At 53.0% G+C, this 16,375-nt stretch overlaps 6 protein-coding genes across 6 annotated transcripts; 2 read left to right on the top strand and 4 right to left on the bottom strand.

The window, feature by feature from the left end:
- The first annotated feature begins 1,031 nt into the window (after window positions 1–1,031).
- On the top strand, window positions 1,032–2,748 carry PSV08DRAFT_195244 (ER lumen protein retaining receptor-domain-containing protein). The gene is made up of 4 exons (XM_014228923.1): window positions 1,032–1,317; window positions 1,373–1,488; window positions 1,544–1,726; window positions 1,805–2,748. The coding sequence occupies exons 1-4, from the start codon at window positions 1,221–1,223 to the stop codon at window positions 2,483–2,485; spliced, it is 1,077 nt and encodes a 358-aa protein (XP_014084398.1). The 5' UTR covers window positions 1,032–1,220; the 3' UTR covers window positions 2,486–2,748.
- On the bottom strand, window positions 2,714–5,011 carry PSV08DRAFT_195241 (Fungalysin metallopeptidase-domain-containing protein). Its single transcript, XM_014228924.1, has 3 exons — window positions 4,603–5,011; window positions 4,155–4,552; window positions 2,714–4,098 (listed from the first exon to the last, which is right to left on the bottom strand). The coding sequence occupies exons 1-3, from the start codon at window positions 4,966–4,968 to the stop codon at window positions 2,937–2,939; spliced, it is 1,926 nt and encodes a 641-aa protein (XP_014084399.1). The 5' UTR covers window positions 4,969–5,011; the 3' UTR covers window positions 2,714–2,936.
- A 1,421-nt stretch (window positions 5,012–6,432) lies between these two features.
- On the bottom strand, window positions 6,433–9,670 carry PSV08DRAFT_215971 (glycoside hydrolase family 47 protein; the record flags this gene model as incomplete). The annotated part of the gene is made up of 2 exons (XM_066092127.1): window positions 6,433–9,439; window positions 9,525–9,670. The coding sequence occupies 2 exons, from the start codon at window positions 9,668–9,670 to the stop codon at window positions 6,433–6,435; spliced, it is 3,153 nt and encodes a 1,050-aa protein (XP_065949811.1).
- Window positions 9,671–9,878: 208 nt separating this feature from the next.
- Window positions 9,879–12,043, top strand: PSV08DRAFT_25236 (NLI interacting factor-like phosphatase-domain-containing protein). The gene is made up of 2 exons (XM_014228926.2): window positions 9,879–11,097; window positions 11,151–12,043. Exons 1-2 carry the CDS (start codon window positions 9,982–9,984, stop codon window positions 11,835–11,837), a joined length of 1,803 nt encoding a protein of 600 aa, XP_014084401.1. The 5' UTR covers window positions 9,879–9,981; the 3' UTR covers window positions 11,838–12,043.
- A 4-nt stretch (window positions 12,044–12,047) lies between these two features.
- On the bottom strand, window positions 12,048–13,907 carry PSV08DRAFT_384388 (uncharacterized protein). The gene is made up of 2 exons (XM_066093433.1): window positions 13,399–13,907; window positions 12,048–13,228 (listed from the first exon to the last, which is right to left on the bottom strand). The coding sequence occupies exons 1-2, from the start codon at window positions 13,847–13,849 to the stop codon at window positions 12,144–12,146; spliced, it is 1,536 nt and encodes a 511-aa protein (XP_065949810.1). The 5' UTR covers window positions 13,850–13,907; the 3' UTR covers window positions 12,048–12,143.
- A 131-nt stretch (window positions 13,908–14,038) lies between these two features.
- PSV08DRAFT_359096 (major facilitator superfamily domain-containing protein) lies at window positions 14,039–16,156 on the bottom strand. Its single transcript, XM_066092979.1, has 7 exons — window positions 15,813–16,156; window positions 15,615–15,757; window positions 15,344–15,557; window positions 14,892–15,286; window positions 14,762–14,829; window positions 14,539–14,711; window positions 14,039–14,461 (listed from the first exon to the last, which is right to left on the bottom strand). The coding sequence occupies exons 1-7, from the start codon at window positions 16,075–16,077 to the stop codon at window positions 14,163–14,165; spliced, it is 1,557 nt and encodes a 518-aa protein (XP_065949809.1). The 5' UTR covers window positions 16,078–16,156; the 3' UTR covers window positions 14,039–14,162.
- Between the last annotated feature and the right edge of the window lie 219 nt (window positions 16,157–16,375).

The following is a 16,375-nucleotide window of genomic DNA, read 5'->3' as shown; positions in this document are numbered from 1 at the left end:
TATAGCGACTGCAACTAATGATTGGAGACGTTCCGTCAACATGAGCCGGCCTCTGAATCATTCAGAGCTACTCCAAAAGCTGCTGTCATCCGCTGTCGCATGTGCCACGTTGGACGCCTTGCAGGCCTTGCAGGCCTTGCATGAGCCTCGACGGTCTCTCCCGTAAGAGGCACCATTGCGAAACGAAATGAGCAGAAAACAGAGTGTAAAGCAGTAGGTTTCCCGACAATCTATTTCGGGACAACATGCCAGCAGGAACGCATTTGTTTGCCCATGCTGTCGATCCTGTTGCTCCGGCTGTGGCCCATCCTCTAAGCCAAATCGTAAACTGTACACATAGAGGCCCGCTGCATTTCGAGTAGCAGAAATTCTGGAGCTAACCTACATGTTCCATGTGTGTATCCTCTTGGCCAACTTAGCAACATTTGGATACACGTGCCAGAATACAACAAATGAGACAATCTGTTGAGCTTTCTCGGCTCCGCGCACCTCGTATGTCTGTGTAAGAACTTCAACAGATCGGGGCAAATGTTTTCATCTGCCACTATGCTACTGTGAGATATAACAATGCTGGAATCAGATAAGCGACATCTATGAACGGAGGTGATTGCGATTCCAGTTGCTATAATATGCAAGTCACAGTTACGATGCCGAAGACTGCATAAGTAACCTTGCTGCAGAGGCTTGGTTAGGCGAGCAGTTTGACCCCATCGCTCCAGCAAATCACAGCAGTACGTTAACAGGTGTGTTTGAGTATCCTCACGCAGATGGATAAGCCATGTAGTCATGTCTTGTAGTCAATCTCGTCGTGTGGCTGTCGATGCTAGGCCATGGATTGCCGGGGCTAGAAGATGCGTAGGTCAGCCTTAGAATCCCATGCTGACGGACCCCCTCTATCCGCCATGCTGTATCCAGACTAGCGGATTGGCGGACTCCGGGGTATTGCCAAGACGTTACGGATACCTGGTAGCTTGCGTATGCGGACGCGAGCCATCAGCTCCACAACGCATCATCATCCACGCAACCTATTCATACCTCTGCCTTTTTCTCATCTCCGATTCCCGAATCTCCCAATAGGTGGCACTGGGCTGGCCCGTACTGGAATCCCTCATCACAAAGAACTGTGCTGGCACGCGGTGCCGATATCGAACCCTGAACCCGATACGCCGGCCACAGGCCTCTGACTGTGTAGCCGTCGCACGCCGCATTCCGTCCCCAACATGGGGTTCAATCTCTTCCACATCCTCGGCGATGTCTCGCATACCTCATCCAAGCTCATACTGATATGGGCTATACACGCGAACAGCAGTGCAGAGGGTGAGTTGGACTATGCATAGGCTACCGGTCACGGCATTGCTAACATAGTACACAGGCGTGTCACTCATCACCCAAGTGCTCTACGCACTCGTATTTAGCACGCGATACCTCGATATATTCACCTCCTCAGCTACAAAGGACGTATGGCACACATGGAACTTCTCCCTCAAGGTAGGGCGCGCTCGGGTCTGTCGACGCTGGCAACTACCGGACTGACTGGAATTAGATCTTCTATACCCTATCTTCTTTATACATCATCTTTCTTATGACGAGTGTATATGCGCGCACAAGAGAGCGGGAAAAGGCGTGGAAATTTGGCATGTACTGTCTGCTTGGGAGCATCATCATCACCCCTCTCTGGTATCTCATCTTCAAGAAGACGCTTATTGGCCATAGCAGCTTCCTCAAGGTTAGTTACTTTTCTCTTCCCATTTTACTAGAAGCAACCAAATGAACCGAGCTAACCGCAACCAAAAAAAAATAACAGTTTCTCTGGGTCTTCTCAGAAATCCTCGAATCCGTCTGCATCATCCCCCAACTCCTCCTCTTGCGCCAAACTACCGTTCCAACCGTCATCGACTCATACTACCTTGTCGCACTGGGCACGTATCGCTTTCTCTATGTGCTCAATTGGATTGTACGCGGCGCCAACGAGGACCACTACCGCGACCCCACATCATGGGTCTGGGGCTCTATTCAAACAGCGCTGATGATCGATTTCGCATGGGTGTACTATACACGACAGCGCGTGAAGCTCCGACACGGCGGAGTGGTGGATTCAGAGGATCTGGGTCGGGGATGGCTTGTTGGGCGCTTTGTCGGCAGAAAGAGCATGGACTTTGACTACGACGAAGAAACTGGCGGCCAGCGAAACGACTCGACACAACCCCCTAACAAGTGGGGGCGACGAGGCATCTCCGTGTCCGCCGACGAAGGCGTAGAAGGCGCGCCAAAGAGAAGAAGCCCAGAGCGGGGAGGCGCGGATCCGGAGACGCAGCCGTTGGCAGACCCTGCAGCATTCGATGATGAAAGCGACGAGGATGCCCCTGTCGCGCCTGTGGCTGGAGCTTCGGTGGCTGAGCAGAGTGGGGTGAGAAGAGACGAATGGGACGACGATGTGGATGATGATGCCACGGAGCACGACGCATCTTCCAAAATGATCAAGTAAAGGAAATCGAGTTTGGGATCTTGCCTTTTTGTTTAGATATGTGTCTGCTAGATGGTAGGAGAGTGTCGCTTTTTTTTTCCTCTCTTGGATATCTATTTCTTTGTACACTATCTATCCCCTACTTGTTTCCAATTTTGGACGAGAAAAAAAACTTACTTGAAACTGTACTCTTCATCTGCTATTACGTCTTCACGGAAATTTCACCAAGATACGCATTTAGTGTTGGGAAAAAAAGATTGAAGTAGTAAAATATGCTTGTTCATCATTTCGCCTCGAAATAAGCGGTTGGGGTTAAATCTTTCATCCCAACGAAAAACAAAGGGTTTCCTCATATACTAACCCAAGATGCTCCCAAAAAAAAGATAGTACAAAATATATACAACGAACCAGGGAAAGATACATCCATCATTCATGTTCCCATGCAATCATTCCCTCTCTCTCTCTCATTCATTTATGTGCACACACCAGTAGGGACAACAAAGCTGTTTGTCCGCTTGGTAGCATTGTAGATAGCACCTTGACCCAGACCGCGCTTAGCGAAACCCTTCCAGATCTCGCACTGGTTCTCGCCACCGGTAAGGGCCTTGTCGGCATCGAGGATAGCGTCACGGGCAGAGACAAAGGTAGGGTTGCAAGGCTGGAGAGCCATGCCGTCGAGCCAGAGCTTCATGGCAAGGTACTTGCCGTCGGTCGGGACGCCCTTGGCGTCGAAGGTAGGGAGGTCAGCGTCGTTCTTTCCGTGCTTGTCGATGAGGTTCCAGAGGACTTCGTAGAGCATGGATGCCCAGATGTTGCCAATTTGGTGGACGGCGGTGGCGCCGTCGTTGTCCGAGTAGACTTGGGGGTTGACAGTCATACTGGTGGAGTAGAGGGCGCGGCGGATACCCTGGGGCTTGCCCGTGACCCATTCGCCGATGGGGTAGTTGGTGTCACGAGTGTCCTTGGCCTTGAGGCGGATGGCGGTGGCGTAGGCGTCACTCCAGCCTTCGCCCATACCGCCGGATTCGAACAGACTGAGGCAGGCGGAGTTGGCTGGGCCACCGGTCAGACGGTTGGAGAGGCCGTGCGTGTACTCGTGGATAACAACGCCGGCATCGAAGGAGCAGTCGCGCGAGGGTGTGGTGGAGGTGAACATGTACATGCGCATGCGTGGGGCTTGGCCATCTGGTGGTGTAGCAAAGTTTGCGTTGTCGGTGCCGCTTCCGTCTTGAGCGTTGAGGTAGACAAAGTCGGCCCCAAGGCCGCCAGCGCCGTTGTTGTTGGCCTCGAAGTTACCAGCCTTCTCGTTGAAGCCTAGTACGTGGAGGAGATCGTGGTATTTGTTCGAAGTGTAGAAGAGCTGGGTGATTGAGGCATTTGCGTAGGACTTCCAGTCCGAGGTTTCAGGTGAGTAGGCGAAATCGTAGATATCATTGGGTACGTTGGGACGTGGCAGAGTGATGAGGTTGCTGGCTTGGTTGTTCCAGTTGGTTTGTGCAACTGCGTTGTTACCACGGGTTGTCTTGTACGTGGTGGTACCATCACTGTGCCATCCAAACTCACTGGCTGGCTTGTACTGGGGATCTTTGATAAGTGCTCGGTTTCCCTCTGCTGGACTAGTGATACCCCAGGGGCTGGAAAGAGGACATAGTCAGCAACGCACGGGCCCAGTATGATGAGAACGACTTACTAGACATTGTAGGTGGCATCGGCAGAGTAGTCGACGGCAGCATGGACCTTGTCGCCAGTTTCTGCGTCTACGTAGGTGAGAAGCCAGTTGCTCATAATGTCGGTCTCGATCCTCCAGGTGAGGGAGAGCTTGCCCTCTTGATTGATAAGGTAGACAAGGCGTGCTTCAGGGTCCTTAACACATCCGCTCGTCTTCTTGATGGTGAAAGTGTTGGCTTCTTGCTGGGGTTCAGCAGCAGCCAAATCGGCAGACACAGGAAGGGAGAGAATCTTGACAGCCGACTTGAGGGCATCTACGGGCTCAGCAGAGTCACGCTTGCCCAGACTTGGTGGCGGTGCTGGGATTTCGCCCTTGTAGAAAGAGTTTCCAAACGAGAAGATGCGGCCATCACGGCCGATCTAGGAAGTGTTAGTCATGTCAGACTTGGGTGAGATTTCAGGTGACTTACGTTGACGTTAAAGTCGGCCGAGTCAATGTCCAAACCGTTGGCGGTCTGCTTGTAGTAAAAGTGGGCGATGCCATTGTCACCAACATACGAGTCGCCTGCCAGACGGAATGTAGCACCGGGTACAGTGGCCTTGACCAATTCGTCGGCAGTTTCCTGGGCAGTCGCACGCTTGGTGATTGAGGATTCGATGGTAGGATCCTCCTGGACCTCAGTGACATTCATGTATTGAGCGGCATGCTTGATACGGAAAGCATCGAGGTTGACAGCCCTCTTGCTAAGTCCGTTCTGGCTGTGGCTAGTGTGGGGATGGCCAAATACGCCAATGGCCGACAGCGATGCCAGCGATGCGAGAAGTGTGGACCGCATGACGAAGTAGAGGAAAGAGGGAATGAAGGAAAGGTGGCGAGATGTGGATGATGACACAGCTGAGGGCGTAGGGTCTGAGTCTTATAGATGCTGTATGTACGCCTACCTCGCTACGGCGACTACCAGAGCAGCCTATTCACGTCTGGCAGATGGCAGTGGACCAGGGTCTCGGTGCGATGCCGGGCAGGTTTGGTGGATCACGTTTGGTGGCAACAGCGCCTACACAGGGAGCGATGTATCACCGGCTTCCTTTCTAAGCCTCGCCTCATGCATAGCCTGTCCCCAAGCGTACGGGAGCCAGTTAAACGATTTGCTTGGCAACTTGGTAGAAAGAGGCAGGAAAGGTAGAAGATTGGCCGATCGGTATGCTAACAATATAGAGGAGAGATGGTGGACCTTCCAGATGCAGCTATAGGCGCGGGATGCTGTAGTGTTATTTCCGCTCCCACATGGATAGCATGAATGTACATATGGACACCCCTGGACTGGGGGCCTGTAACAGGAAGGCCAGCACAAGCAATGAGTACATGGCAGTGCTTTTGCTCCAAGCAACGGCCTGCAGGAACCCGTATAGCTGAACCCCACAGCTTCTCGGCTTCCCTAAGGGGAGGAAATGCGCCTGGGGCGGTTGCGGTGGTTGCGGGCATCTTGAGGGTTTGGATAGGTAGGGCACATGTGTGTGTGTGTGTGTGTGGTGGAGCCTGTACGATTCAAGGCTATTGCTGCGCGATAGCAGGACTTGGCAGCGTCGCCTCCTGCCCGTTTGGCGGTAGCATGCTTTTGCGAGGCCCCCACCATGTCGCCCTCATGGCTGCACAGGAATACTGAAGATCAGAGTGACACGGCGAAGGCGCATCATCATGGCAACGGCTCGTGCGGCCAGGCGCAGGCGCAGGCCCGACGCCCTGTGAGCATCAAGCTGAAGACTGCGAGGGTGGTGAGGTGTACGGTCGGTATGTGGTGTGTATGCAGGGCTGGGCCAACCCCGAGACGATGATAGCAAGTCGCCACCAGCTGCTCAAGCAAAGACAAAGACAAATGGCGTATCCTGCCGTTTGTGGGCATTGACAATATAGCCAACTTCTCCTTGTGGTCGGGTTCCGATACAGCTCCAGGTGCTGCAACCAAACACCAGACGAGATGCGGCGGTGTTGGACGAGCACGTGCCCAAGGCTGCTCCACCTCCCTAAAGCGGAAAGGCATGTCGTGCTTGTCATGGCCTGAGCCGAGGCGATCGCCGCCGCCCCTGACTTATGACAACATCACCACGGACCGAGGCGGGTGACAGGTGCGACAGCCAAAACGTCGACGCTGCAACTGGACCCTGGGTCGTGTCAATCGTGATTCCATCTTGATTAGTTGGTAGCGTAGCGTAGCGTAGTAGTATGAAACCAGACCCTGCCCCCCGATCCCCACAAGCACAGCCATGGTCAAGCCACAGCCGCAGCCGCAGCCATGTCCCTATCACAACACAATCAGATTCCCAATCTTGACCCCCTGACTGCGGAAGTGATATCGTCTTCTCATCCCCATCCCGCTGGCTCTCTTCAGCTTGTCCATGGTCGCTTGCCCTCCTCCCACCATGACCAGCGCTACAGGGTTCGGCCGCAGCATCCCCGTCGGCGTATGCTGTGCTTCGTCGAGCAGTGGTTGAGCCGGTGCCCGTCCTCCATCACTGTAGCCATCCTCGTGCTCGGGAAAGCTAACGATAACCACAAGCTGTAGGGATGCGCTGCTTGGCGGGTATGCAGGCACGTTGTGAAGCTTTGTAGAAAATGAGCAGTCGCCGCGGGGTATCACAATCACTTGATACTGCTTCGCAATCTCCACTCCAAGTCGCTCGTTGCACAGCGTAGTAGGATGCACGTAGATCTTTGTCCACGCTAGTGCCTTATCCGCGCTGTATGTCAGATCCGCATCTTTTGTGTCCGGCATCGGTACTGCACCAGGGCCCGTCGGGAGCGCTGCCGCTAGAGAATACCGTTTCGTAAGCTGTCGATCCCCGTTTCCAGACCACGAGGCTGTCGACGTCGATGTAGGCATGGGAGCAGACAACAGAGCCTGTAGCGACGAAAGAAGGCTGGAAAGATATGAAGGCTCACTTTTGAGCGCCTCCGCGTCAACTTCAAACTCAATCGCATCCGCAACCTCCATATCAGACAAATTGCCTGTCCCATCGAGTACGTCGTTGACCAGGTCAGACAGTACACTCGACACTACAGACGTCGGCTCTGGCGGCACATCAATCACCAGGTCCAGCACCTGAGCGTCTCGTGTCCGAGTAAAGAAGGGGTCGAGTGGATTGAAATTGTCCATGGTAGCACGTGACATGAACACCTTTTCGTCGCGTCCCAGGGCAATGTTGGAAATGGCATAAATGCGAAACTGCTCGTCCATCTCCATCGCACTGTCCATTGCAGGCACATGGTCATGCTCCCGCACCATGCCAAACCGCAGTCCACTGATCGAGTTGACGAGTATTCCTTCTTGTACCCTCTGGAGCGCCCCAACTAGCGATGTGCTCGGCATATTGGGAAATGTCAAATCAAATGTCGACCGAACCGCCATTGATGAGCTAGTGGCGTTGTGCGGAATAAGCTCAGGAGGCAGAGTCCATGGGTAGTATGTGTAATTTGAAGGCGATCGAACATCCGACATTGAAATGCTCGGATGATCTGCGTTGAACTCCACCAACGGAGAGTCCAGTGTCTCAATGGTCGGCATCAAATGCAATTTTGCTAGGCTTGCCGCATGGTAGACGTCAGGACGAGCCGCAGTGGCCGAAATGCTAAATGGCAAGTGAGCTGGCGGTAGAGGGCACGTTTCGGCCGTCTGCCCGTCAGACTGGAGCCCAGATGCCGTGCTTTTCTTTGACCTCAGCCGTTTGGGTATGATCAGAGGATGTCCCTCTGTCGTAAAGACAAACGGCGCATCCCAAGTGTTGAGTGGGTGCGATGGGTCAAAGAGCAGGAAGAGGTACTTCACGGTCTCGCCCAGAAAGAAACTTTCCATGCGATCATTGAGCTCACCAGTGCGCACGTCCTGCAGACCCGCCCATCCACACTTGGTCCAGCAGCGCCTCTTGATGTCGCGAAGCGCCATCTCCCCTACATGCAGATACCAGGGGTCCTTGGTCGCTTGATAGAGATACCAGGTCGATTCAATCCACTCTGGCCGGCCACCCCACCAGCGTAAACCATGCTCGATGCCGCCAGTTGCAGTCGACCATCTCTCGGGCATGGCAGAGTATCGTGTCCATAGCGCAGTGTATAGTAAGTGTGTCTCGATGGCCTCGTCCAGTTCACCAGCCAGAGTCAATAGTCCCTGGTAAAACGCACTGAGACTGTCGATCCAGAATGCTCTGATGGCGCCAGTGTACAGATCTACTTGGGCATAGTGCGGATGATGATGCTGCGCCCCGCGATAGATTTGTCGTTTGATGCTGTCGTGTGCGTCGAGCCAAGCAGTAAGAAAAGCGTCGGGGGAGTCAGTGGCAGCATTGGCTTCGTCATAAGGCAGACCAGAGAGTAAGATATGCGACTTGAGGGCATACTCAAAAAAGCTATCGATGCCTGCCCCGATACCCGTGTAGGCATTCACCCATTGTCCAGTTTCCGCATCGATGCCGGCACCAATTAGCCCAATGCTGCTTCTGCGCTGCCAAACTGCCCAGAAAGCCTTCTTTGCTAATTGCTCATACCGAGGGTTACCCGTCAGTCGGCTCAGGACGGTGAATTCGAGAACCAGACTTCCCGCTCCGGCGCTACAAGTCTCGGTAACTTCGGTTCCTTTATCATTAGGGTCTCTTCCACATTGCCCATGTTCGGCGTCCATGTTGTGTGGAGATTTGGCGTAGAAAGGAACGCCATGCCGCAGATTGACCCGGGGGTATGGCAGTCCAGTGGGCGTGTTGAAGGCGGGTAAGAGTCGCTCTGCCAAGTCTCTGGCCAAATGTAGCAATTGCCCATCATACACGAATCCGTTCGGCCACACGATTCCTTCTTTGCCGTCCTTGCGCTCCGTTGTAGGTTTATAGCCACGGATTGGCAGGTCTCCGACCGCAAATTGATGCGCACTCAGCAGACCCCCAACTCCGCGAATGACGGTTTCGAAGACTTGCACCTTGCTGTCCAGGTCAAAGCCTCTCGATCTTGCCCCTTGGCCACTTGGTCCAGGCCTTCCGTCTCCGTAGTTTTCTACCAAGAGCTTGACACCATCTTGAAATTCTGCCAGCGGCCTGTTGGCGCCTATCTTGCTGGGCGGAGGGGTCGAGGCGAAGATGGCGAGGGTGGATAAGCTATCGATCAGGGTCAAAGAGTAGTTTCCCAGGACGTCATTGACTTCGATGTGCGCAGGATTGTAGCGGTCACGCGTAAGAGGGGCACATGTAAGTGGACGTAGTTCGTCTTCAGGGAATGCATGTTTCATGTAGTTGTCGTAGCCATGGTCGAATATATCGCGTGTCTCTTGTCTGGTACCATTAGCGAGCGCACGCAGCCGTATGCGCAATATGGCACAAAGTTACCTTAGGGCTGCTATGGCTTCATCCGTCATACAGCGTGCGAGAGTCGCCCAACAACATATGCATAGTAGTACAAGTGTCCATAATAGCTGAAAGGGCGATCCTCCAGGCATTGGCGCATTCCGCCACAGAGGCCATGCAGTCTGTCGCATGGGCAAAGGCGTGCCCGTGAGGCGACATCAGACTGTACTGTTTTTATCAGTGGATGGTAGACGTGTCAAGAAGCCTATATCTGCAAGGGGTGGGGGCGCATGGCGTTGACCGGGTGAAGGACACGATTACCATATGCCGAAGCAGCGTCATTGCGCCAAGAAATCTTTCCGTCAATTATTTCATCGGAAGACCGCAGAAGGTTTCGACTCCCATTGATTTCGCCCGCCACCTCGCCCTCGTGTATTCTTCGGCCTGTGTGTTTTATGGGCGCATTGCTTGTCTGGCGCTTTTATTCTTCTTAATTTGTGCTTTCCTTTGGGTTTCTCCCCCTGCCCGCCATGCTGCCGCGAGGTGCCTTCCGGGCGCTGCGCACGCGGCCTGTACTTGCTGCTCCACGCACAGTATCGATAGCCTCGACCTGGCAATTGAATCGCACATATGCCAAAGTTGGAAAGCCAAAAGACAATACCTGGAAGTCGTCGGATCCCATAAAATTTGCCCAAGAAAACAAGGCACAGCCGAACCCGGTAAACTCTTCAGAGCAACCAGAGTTTGATACCGCAGCGTCCCCAGAGAGCAACACAACACCATCACAGCCTTCAAGACCTACTGAGAGCGCCACTCGTGCATCACAAGATGCAGGAAACAATTTCAATGCCGCAGAGCACGCCGAGATGTCAGGGCCCAAATCGGCTGCTGAGAACACCGATCCCACCACCGAGAGTCCCGAATCACAACAGACACAAAAACCTCTACCCGATCTGCGATATGGTATCCCCTCAACATTTGCTGAAGAGCAAGCCGAAGCTCAGGGCAAGGCGAAGAGGGACCCGAACGATCCGAACGAACGTTACGAAGACCCAATATCAGGCGCTGCAGGCGGCCGTGAGGGAGGTGCGGGCGGAGAATTGCCCAAATCTGCATACGAGACAAGTACCGACAGGCGGCGGAATAGGGTTGCCAACTGGTCGTACCTTGGAATGCTGCTATTTGGCACCACTGGAGCTGTCTACATGGGAAGGAACTGGGAAAACGAAGAAGAAGAATCAGCACATCCCGATGCTCCAAATGGATGGACAGTGGGCCGCATGTATGCCCGCGCAGCTGCTCGCATTAATGGACAAAAGGCCTACTACACCGAGCCTACCTTTCAAAAATTGCTGCCAGACAAGGACAAGATTCCTGGAGGCGCACCCGAACTGACGCTTGTCCTAAGTTTGGAGGATCTGCTACTGCACTCGGAATGGACTACCAAGCACGGCTACCGATTAGCAAAGCGACCTGGCCTTGACTACTTCCTGCGCTACCTCAGCTCACAGTACGAGCTTGTAATCTTCACCTCTGTCAAGTCTATGGACGCTGACCCTATTATCCGTAAACTCGACCCCTTCCGCCTCGTCATGTGGCCTCTGTTCCGTGAGGCCACGCGCTTCGAGAAGGGCGAGTACATCAAGGTACGTCTACAGCTGTTTCGATCAATACGATTTCATTTTGCTAATCTGCCCAGGACCTCTCTTACCTTAATCGCGACTTATCAAAAGTTATCATCATCGACACCGACCCATCGCACGTCAAGCTCCAGCCAGAGAACGCCATTGTCTTGCCCAAATGGAAAGGTGACCCCAACGACAAGGGCTTGATCGCCATGATCCCATTCCTCGAGTATCTTGCCATGATGAGCCAGACCGGCACGCCCATTGACGTCCGCACTGTCCTGAAGTCCATGGAAGGCAAAGACATTCCCACCGAATACGCACGCCGAGAAGCCAAACTCCGCGAGCAATTCCAGCGCGATCTCGCCGAGCAAAAGAAGAAGAGCAGAGGCAGTGCAGGTGGCATGTTCATGAAGAGTCTGGGTCTCGACACTGCCAAGCAAGGCATGGTCCTTGGCGACCAGAACGTCTCGCAGGGCATGAACGAGGGCAAGATGATGATTGACATGTACCGCGAATTCAACAAGCAAAACTACATCCATCTCGACAAGCAGATTCGCGAAAACGGCGAGCAGTGGCTCAAGGAAATGGCAGAGGAGGAAAAGAAGATGCAGGAAGCACAACTCAAGGATATGAAGGCTGGTGCGTTTGGCTGGTTAGGCGGTGCCGCACCGCAATCTGCTACCGTTCCCTCTGCAGCCTCTGCACAGGAAGCTGCTGCTAGTCATCAGGCGGGCGCACCGCCAACTCAAACCAAATAAGAAACTTTTTTTTGTTTGGCAATTTTAACGAGGATGAAAGGATACCACTACGAAAAAGACTAGAAGAACGCATACGTATTCCACTCTTGATACCAGTCTTCTGAAAGGAATGAAGGGAAAAAAGTTGACCGTTCATGAGATACTATGACGCGGGGCGGGGAACTTTATTGTACTATATATTATGTTGGAATAGTAAATGATCACATAAAAAACCCAATCCATTCACATACAAGTTAAAACAAATAAAAACAAGGGCAACTATCAAGCCCACCCCAACCCGTCTTATTATATTCATCTCTGCTTTACTTACTCTTCACTCGTACTACTCCCATCCCTCGCAACCATACTCTCGAGATCCTCCTTGGCCGCCTGCACATCGGCAAACAGCGCCACCGTCTCCCGCGGGACCCCATACGCCAGCAACTCGCTCCTGGCCTCGTCCTTATTCGCATGCCGGAGAAACCTGACGGCGGCATCCCACAAGCGGCGACTCCCCGCCAGGTCATCGTCGGCATAGCTAATCAGCTCGCCCATCCAATCCTCACGCTTGCACTCCATGTGCCAAAAAGCAATGCCGGTGCGCAGATAAATCATGCCTACGTCGGAGCCGCCCAGGACCTCTGCGAGGAACATTTCGAAATCTGGGTTGAGCGATTCTTCGAGGATGGTGACGCTGCGCATGCCCCAGAAGGCAGCGTCGTCCCAGCGGGCGAGCTGGTTGTATGCGGCGAGGAATCGAGAGACGAGTTTGAGGCGCAGGACGACGCGGACGGTGACGCCTGTTTGGCCTGCGTAGCGGCCGTTGGTGACTGCGTCTTGGAAGAAGACGTCGGCCATGACGCGGCGGGTGCGGCCGTGGACGAGGATGTGGATTGCATGAAAGGCTTTTTTGTAGAGCTCGATTGCTTCAAGGGCGGTGGGCTCCGTGGACTTGGCCAGCGCGGCGTCGCCGGCTGCTAAGTAGTCGGTTGCTGATTCGAGGCTTTGCTCGAGGGAGGGGATCGGGCGCGCTTGCAGGCGTGCGAGTTCCGACTGGACGGTGTTTGAGAAGCCGATGAAGATGGAGTCATGGAGGCCCTTTACGTGTTCGAATGGATGGAGGAGTTTTCGCTGGATGGCGAGGGGGACTCCAAGCCCGTCTTGTTCCTGGTCTTGCTCTTCGCTATCCTCATCGCGGTTGTCGTCTGTTTTCGCTGGATTCCGCAGCATGAACGTAGTGTTCAGCCGCTCGTTCAGCGTCGGATACGACAACGCACTGTAATACCACGTCCGAGTGAACAGTGGCAGATCATCCGCCAACATGACAACCATGTGTTCCGGCGTTACAATCTGCATCGGCGAATCGATCTGCACCACTGCGTGATGCCCCGAAAACGCATTCGCTTGCGCATCTGCACACACAATCGGCACCAAGCCCTCTGAAGAGATATGATTGACTAGAGATACTCAAAACAGCAATAATCAGCCTTGAATTCCCACAATTTCCTCATGAAGCACTGTTTTTTTTTCTCGAAAGGGATAGTTGAAAGGCAGAGAGACATGGAGGAGGAGAAGAGCTCACGATGACTACCAGACAAGCTAATACCGCCATACCGATGGAGCTGCTCGGGCACCCCCTCCGTAGCCAAAATATAAACACGATACATACCCGCACTCGGCCATGGCGTCGCGATCTTGACAAAGATATTTTCTCGTCTCCACACGCGCTTGCTCTCCCGGTGTATCTGCTTGTTTACATAGAAGACGTCGAAGTCCCAGTGGTAGACGCCCCCAAAGAAACCCTTTGCTTCAAGCGCTGTGCTTCGCACAAGATGATCGCCGGGATGAAAGTAGTAGGAATAGATTTGCTCACGGAGCTCTAATGGGAGGCGGAGGAAAGGGAAGGCTGGGGCCGACGAGGGTGCGTCCTCGGCCATGAGTGGTAATGGTGGCGATGGTGGGTCAGAGGACTGTGGTGGAGGTGTAGATCGTGATAAGAATGGATTTGGGACAAGTGAAGTGAATCGGAACATGCCGATTGAGTTTGCGGGGCCGAAAATAGGACGCTTTGGAGGGAAGATGAGCTAACTTCCGCCGTGTAACTGGTAGGACGGTGATGCGTGACATTGGCATTGTACCCCACTGTTAGTATCTCCGGTTTTAACGCCGTGGGCCGAGGCTTCTCAATGAGCGAGGGTCCAGTGCACTGCAAGGTAGCACGTTTAAACACATCAAACAACTATTCTTCTATCTTAGATGTTGTGTATTCGAGCTCCATGTCTTGGGAAAGACTTTCACAAAATTAGAATGAACCCTCTATAGGACATGCGCCAGACGGCCAATGCCTCACAGCCCATACAAGAATGTCCACTTTGCGTCAGCATATCTAGTCCGATCTAGGCGCTCTGCCTCTACATCTTCTGTGCTCATCGAATTTGTCATTGCCAGCTTCTTTGCATTGATTGCCTTGAGGGTATACCTGTAGGCTGTGTAGCCAGCAAGCGCCGCTGCTACGAACCCCAATGTAGCGTAAAAGGGCGTGAGGTATCTCGGTGCATGTTTCTTCTTGTACAGCTGACTGCCAATTACGCCTGCAAGGTTGCCGAACCCGTTTACCCCTAGGACAAGGGAGCGTTTACCTGGCTCTAAAAGGGATCAATTAGCATTAGCAATCTTCAATGTAGCCACGGCGATCGGCCAAGTGGGGCTGTTCTTGACGTACCAGGATTATTCCCACTCAGCCAGGCTACTGTAAGAGGGGCTGAGACGTAGCTACCAAACAGTAGGATGCATAAACCTATATACTGAATGCTGTGGGACTGCGTAGCCACAGTTACGATAAGACCTACTAGCGCGATGCATATTCCCGTGATAATATGATAGCCTCGCTCTTTCCTGACGGTATAATTAGCAAAGCTCATGATACTTGACTGGGGAGTATATACCGATGATCTGAGCTGAGGGCAAACAGATAGAGCCCTACAGCACCACACACGAAAGGAGGTACAGACATCTATGGCAAATCGAGTTAGCTACTTTCTGCATGAATCAATTCGAGAAAATAGACTTGGTTACCAGGTTTGCCTTGATTGATGAGTATCCCAAGCCTTGAACAACCATGGGCATGAAGACGGAGAATGCTTGGCTTGGCACGCTTGCACAGATGTTGAATACCAGGATGAACCAGAGCTTCCAGTCCTTGGCTGTTTCCGCAACGTCCCGTCTCGTAAGGCGTTTCTTCCGTATACTATCATTGCTGTATTCATGAGCAACGAACGGAGCATTGTCCTTGATGATCCGTTGCGTAACAAATATTTGCTCTTCGTCTGTAAGAAACCACGCTGATCCTGGCCCTCGGGGCAGCCAAAACCAAGCAATCAATGCAACGACTATGGTTATCCCTCCCTCGATAATGAACAGGCATTGCCAATTCTTCAATGTAGTGCCATTAATGTGGAAAATACCGTATGCTGATCACAAATTCATCAGTTTGAGCATTGCTACTATCCATTATACTGGCTACCTACAAATTGATCCCGAGAAGGCGCCAGCTATTGCGTACTGCCCATAGAACAAACCGATACGGACTGCGAGGTCGTAACGGCAGTAGAAGCTTGAGAGGTACGCGATAGCAGTGGGATAGAAGCCGCTTTCAAATGCTCCAATCAGGAGCCGAACAGCAATAAATGCTCTCCGGTCACGAACGAAGGCGTGTGCTACTGTAAAGACTCCCCATCCAATCTAAGACACGAGTCAGAATACCAGCCATATAATGTAAGAACAAGTGGTGGGGCTTGCCATGATGATGGTGATCCAATGCTTTGCACCAAGCCATCTCCCCACTGCAGCCGATGGGGGCTGTAGCAGGACAAAGGTGATGAAGAAAAGCGAGACCGCAAGATTGAGATCATCCGAGGTAGTACCGATGTCTGTCGTAAAGCCTATGGGTAGTGTACGGTTAGCCGCTGTGATCAGCAATGCGAGATCCTGATATACCCTGAGTCTCCGCGTTCCCCACGTTAGATCGATCGAGGCCGTTCAGGAGATACAACAGTGACAGAAAGGGCAGGAGAGCGATATCGATTTTTCTATTGACATGCTTAGACGTAGGCTCGCCGGGAACGCAAGCAGGCTGATGGCCGGTTGGCATTGTCGACGACTCGACCAAGTTTGTGGCTGCTACAGCAGCAGACTTGAAGTTGCGAGTACGAGTACCACAGGGGATCAAGGGCTCACCCTCACTCCCCTGTAAATAGGCCATGGCTTAGGCAGGCTCCACAGTGAAAGCGGCCAAGCGCAAAATACCTGAGTCACTTTGACTGTCATGGTGAACCTCGTCCACATCTCACGTTCCGGGTGACGTTTTTGTATAATAGTCCGTGGAGCAACTTGGCCGATGCTGGCGATGTGATAAAGCCTTGGCATGCAATAGGCTCCCGATCGAGCCGGGGAAAAAACACCCTGGCTAGCCAATCAGGGCGTTAGACCTGGCAAGTGGCCTGTCTGCTAATGCACGCTTATCCTCAATGGCTGGGTTACAGATGCCTAGCCAGATCAGA

The sequence above is a fragment of the Bipolaris maydis genome, assembly GCF_028858645.1.
Source record: "Bipolaris maydis strain C4 unplaced genomic scaffold PSV08scaffold_2, whole genome shotgun sequence".
NCBI classification, from domain to species: Eukaryota; Fungi; Ascomycota; class Dothideomycetes; order Pleosporales; family Pleosporaceae; genus Bipolaris; species Bipolaris maydis.
This window is presented reverse-complemented; position numbering and strand designations above follow the sequence as displayed.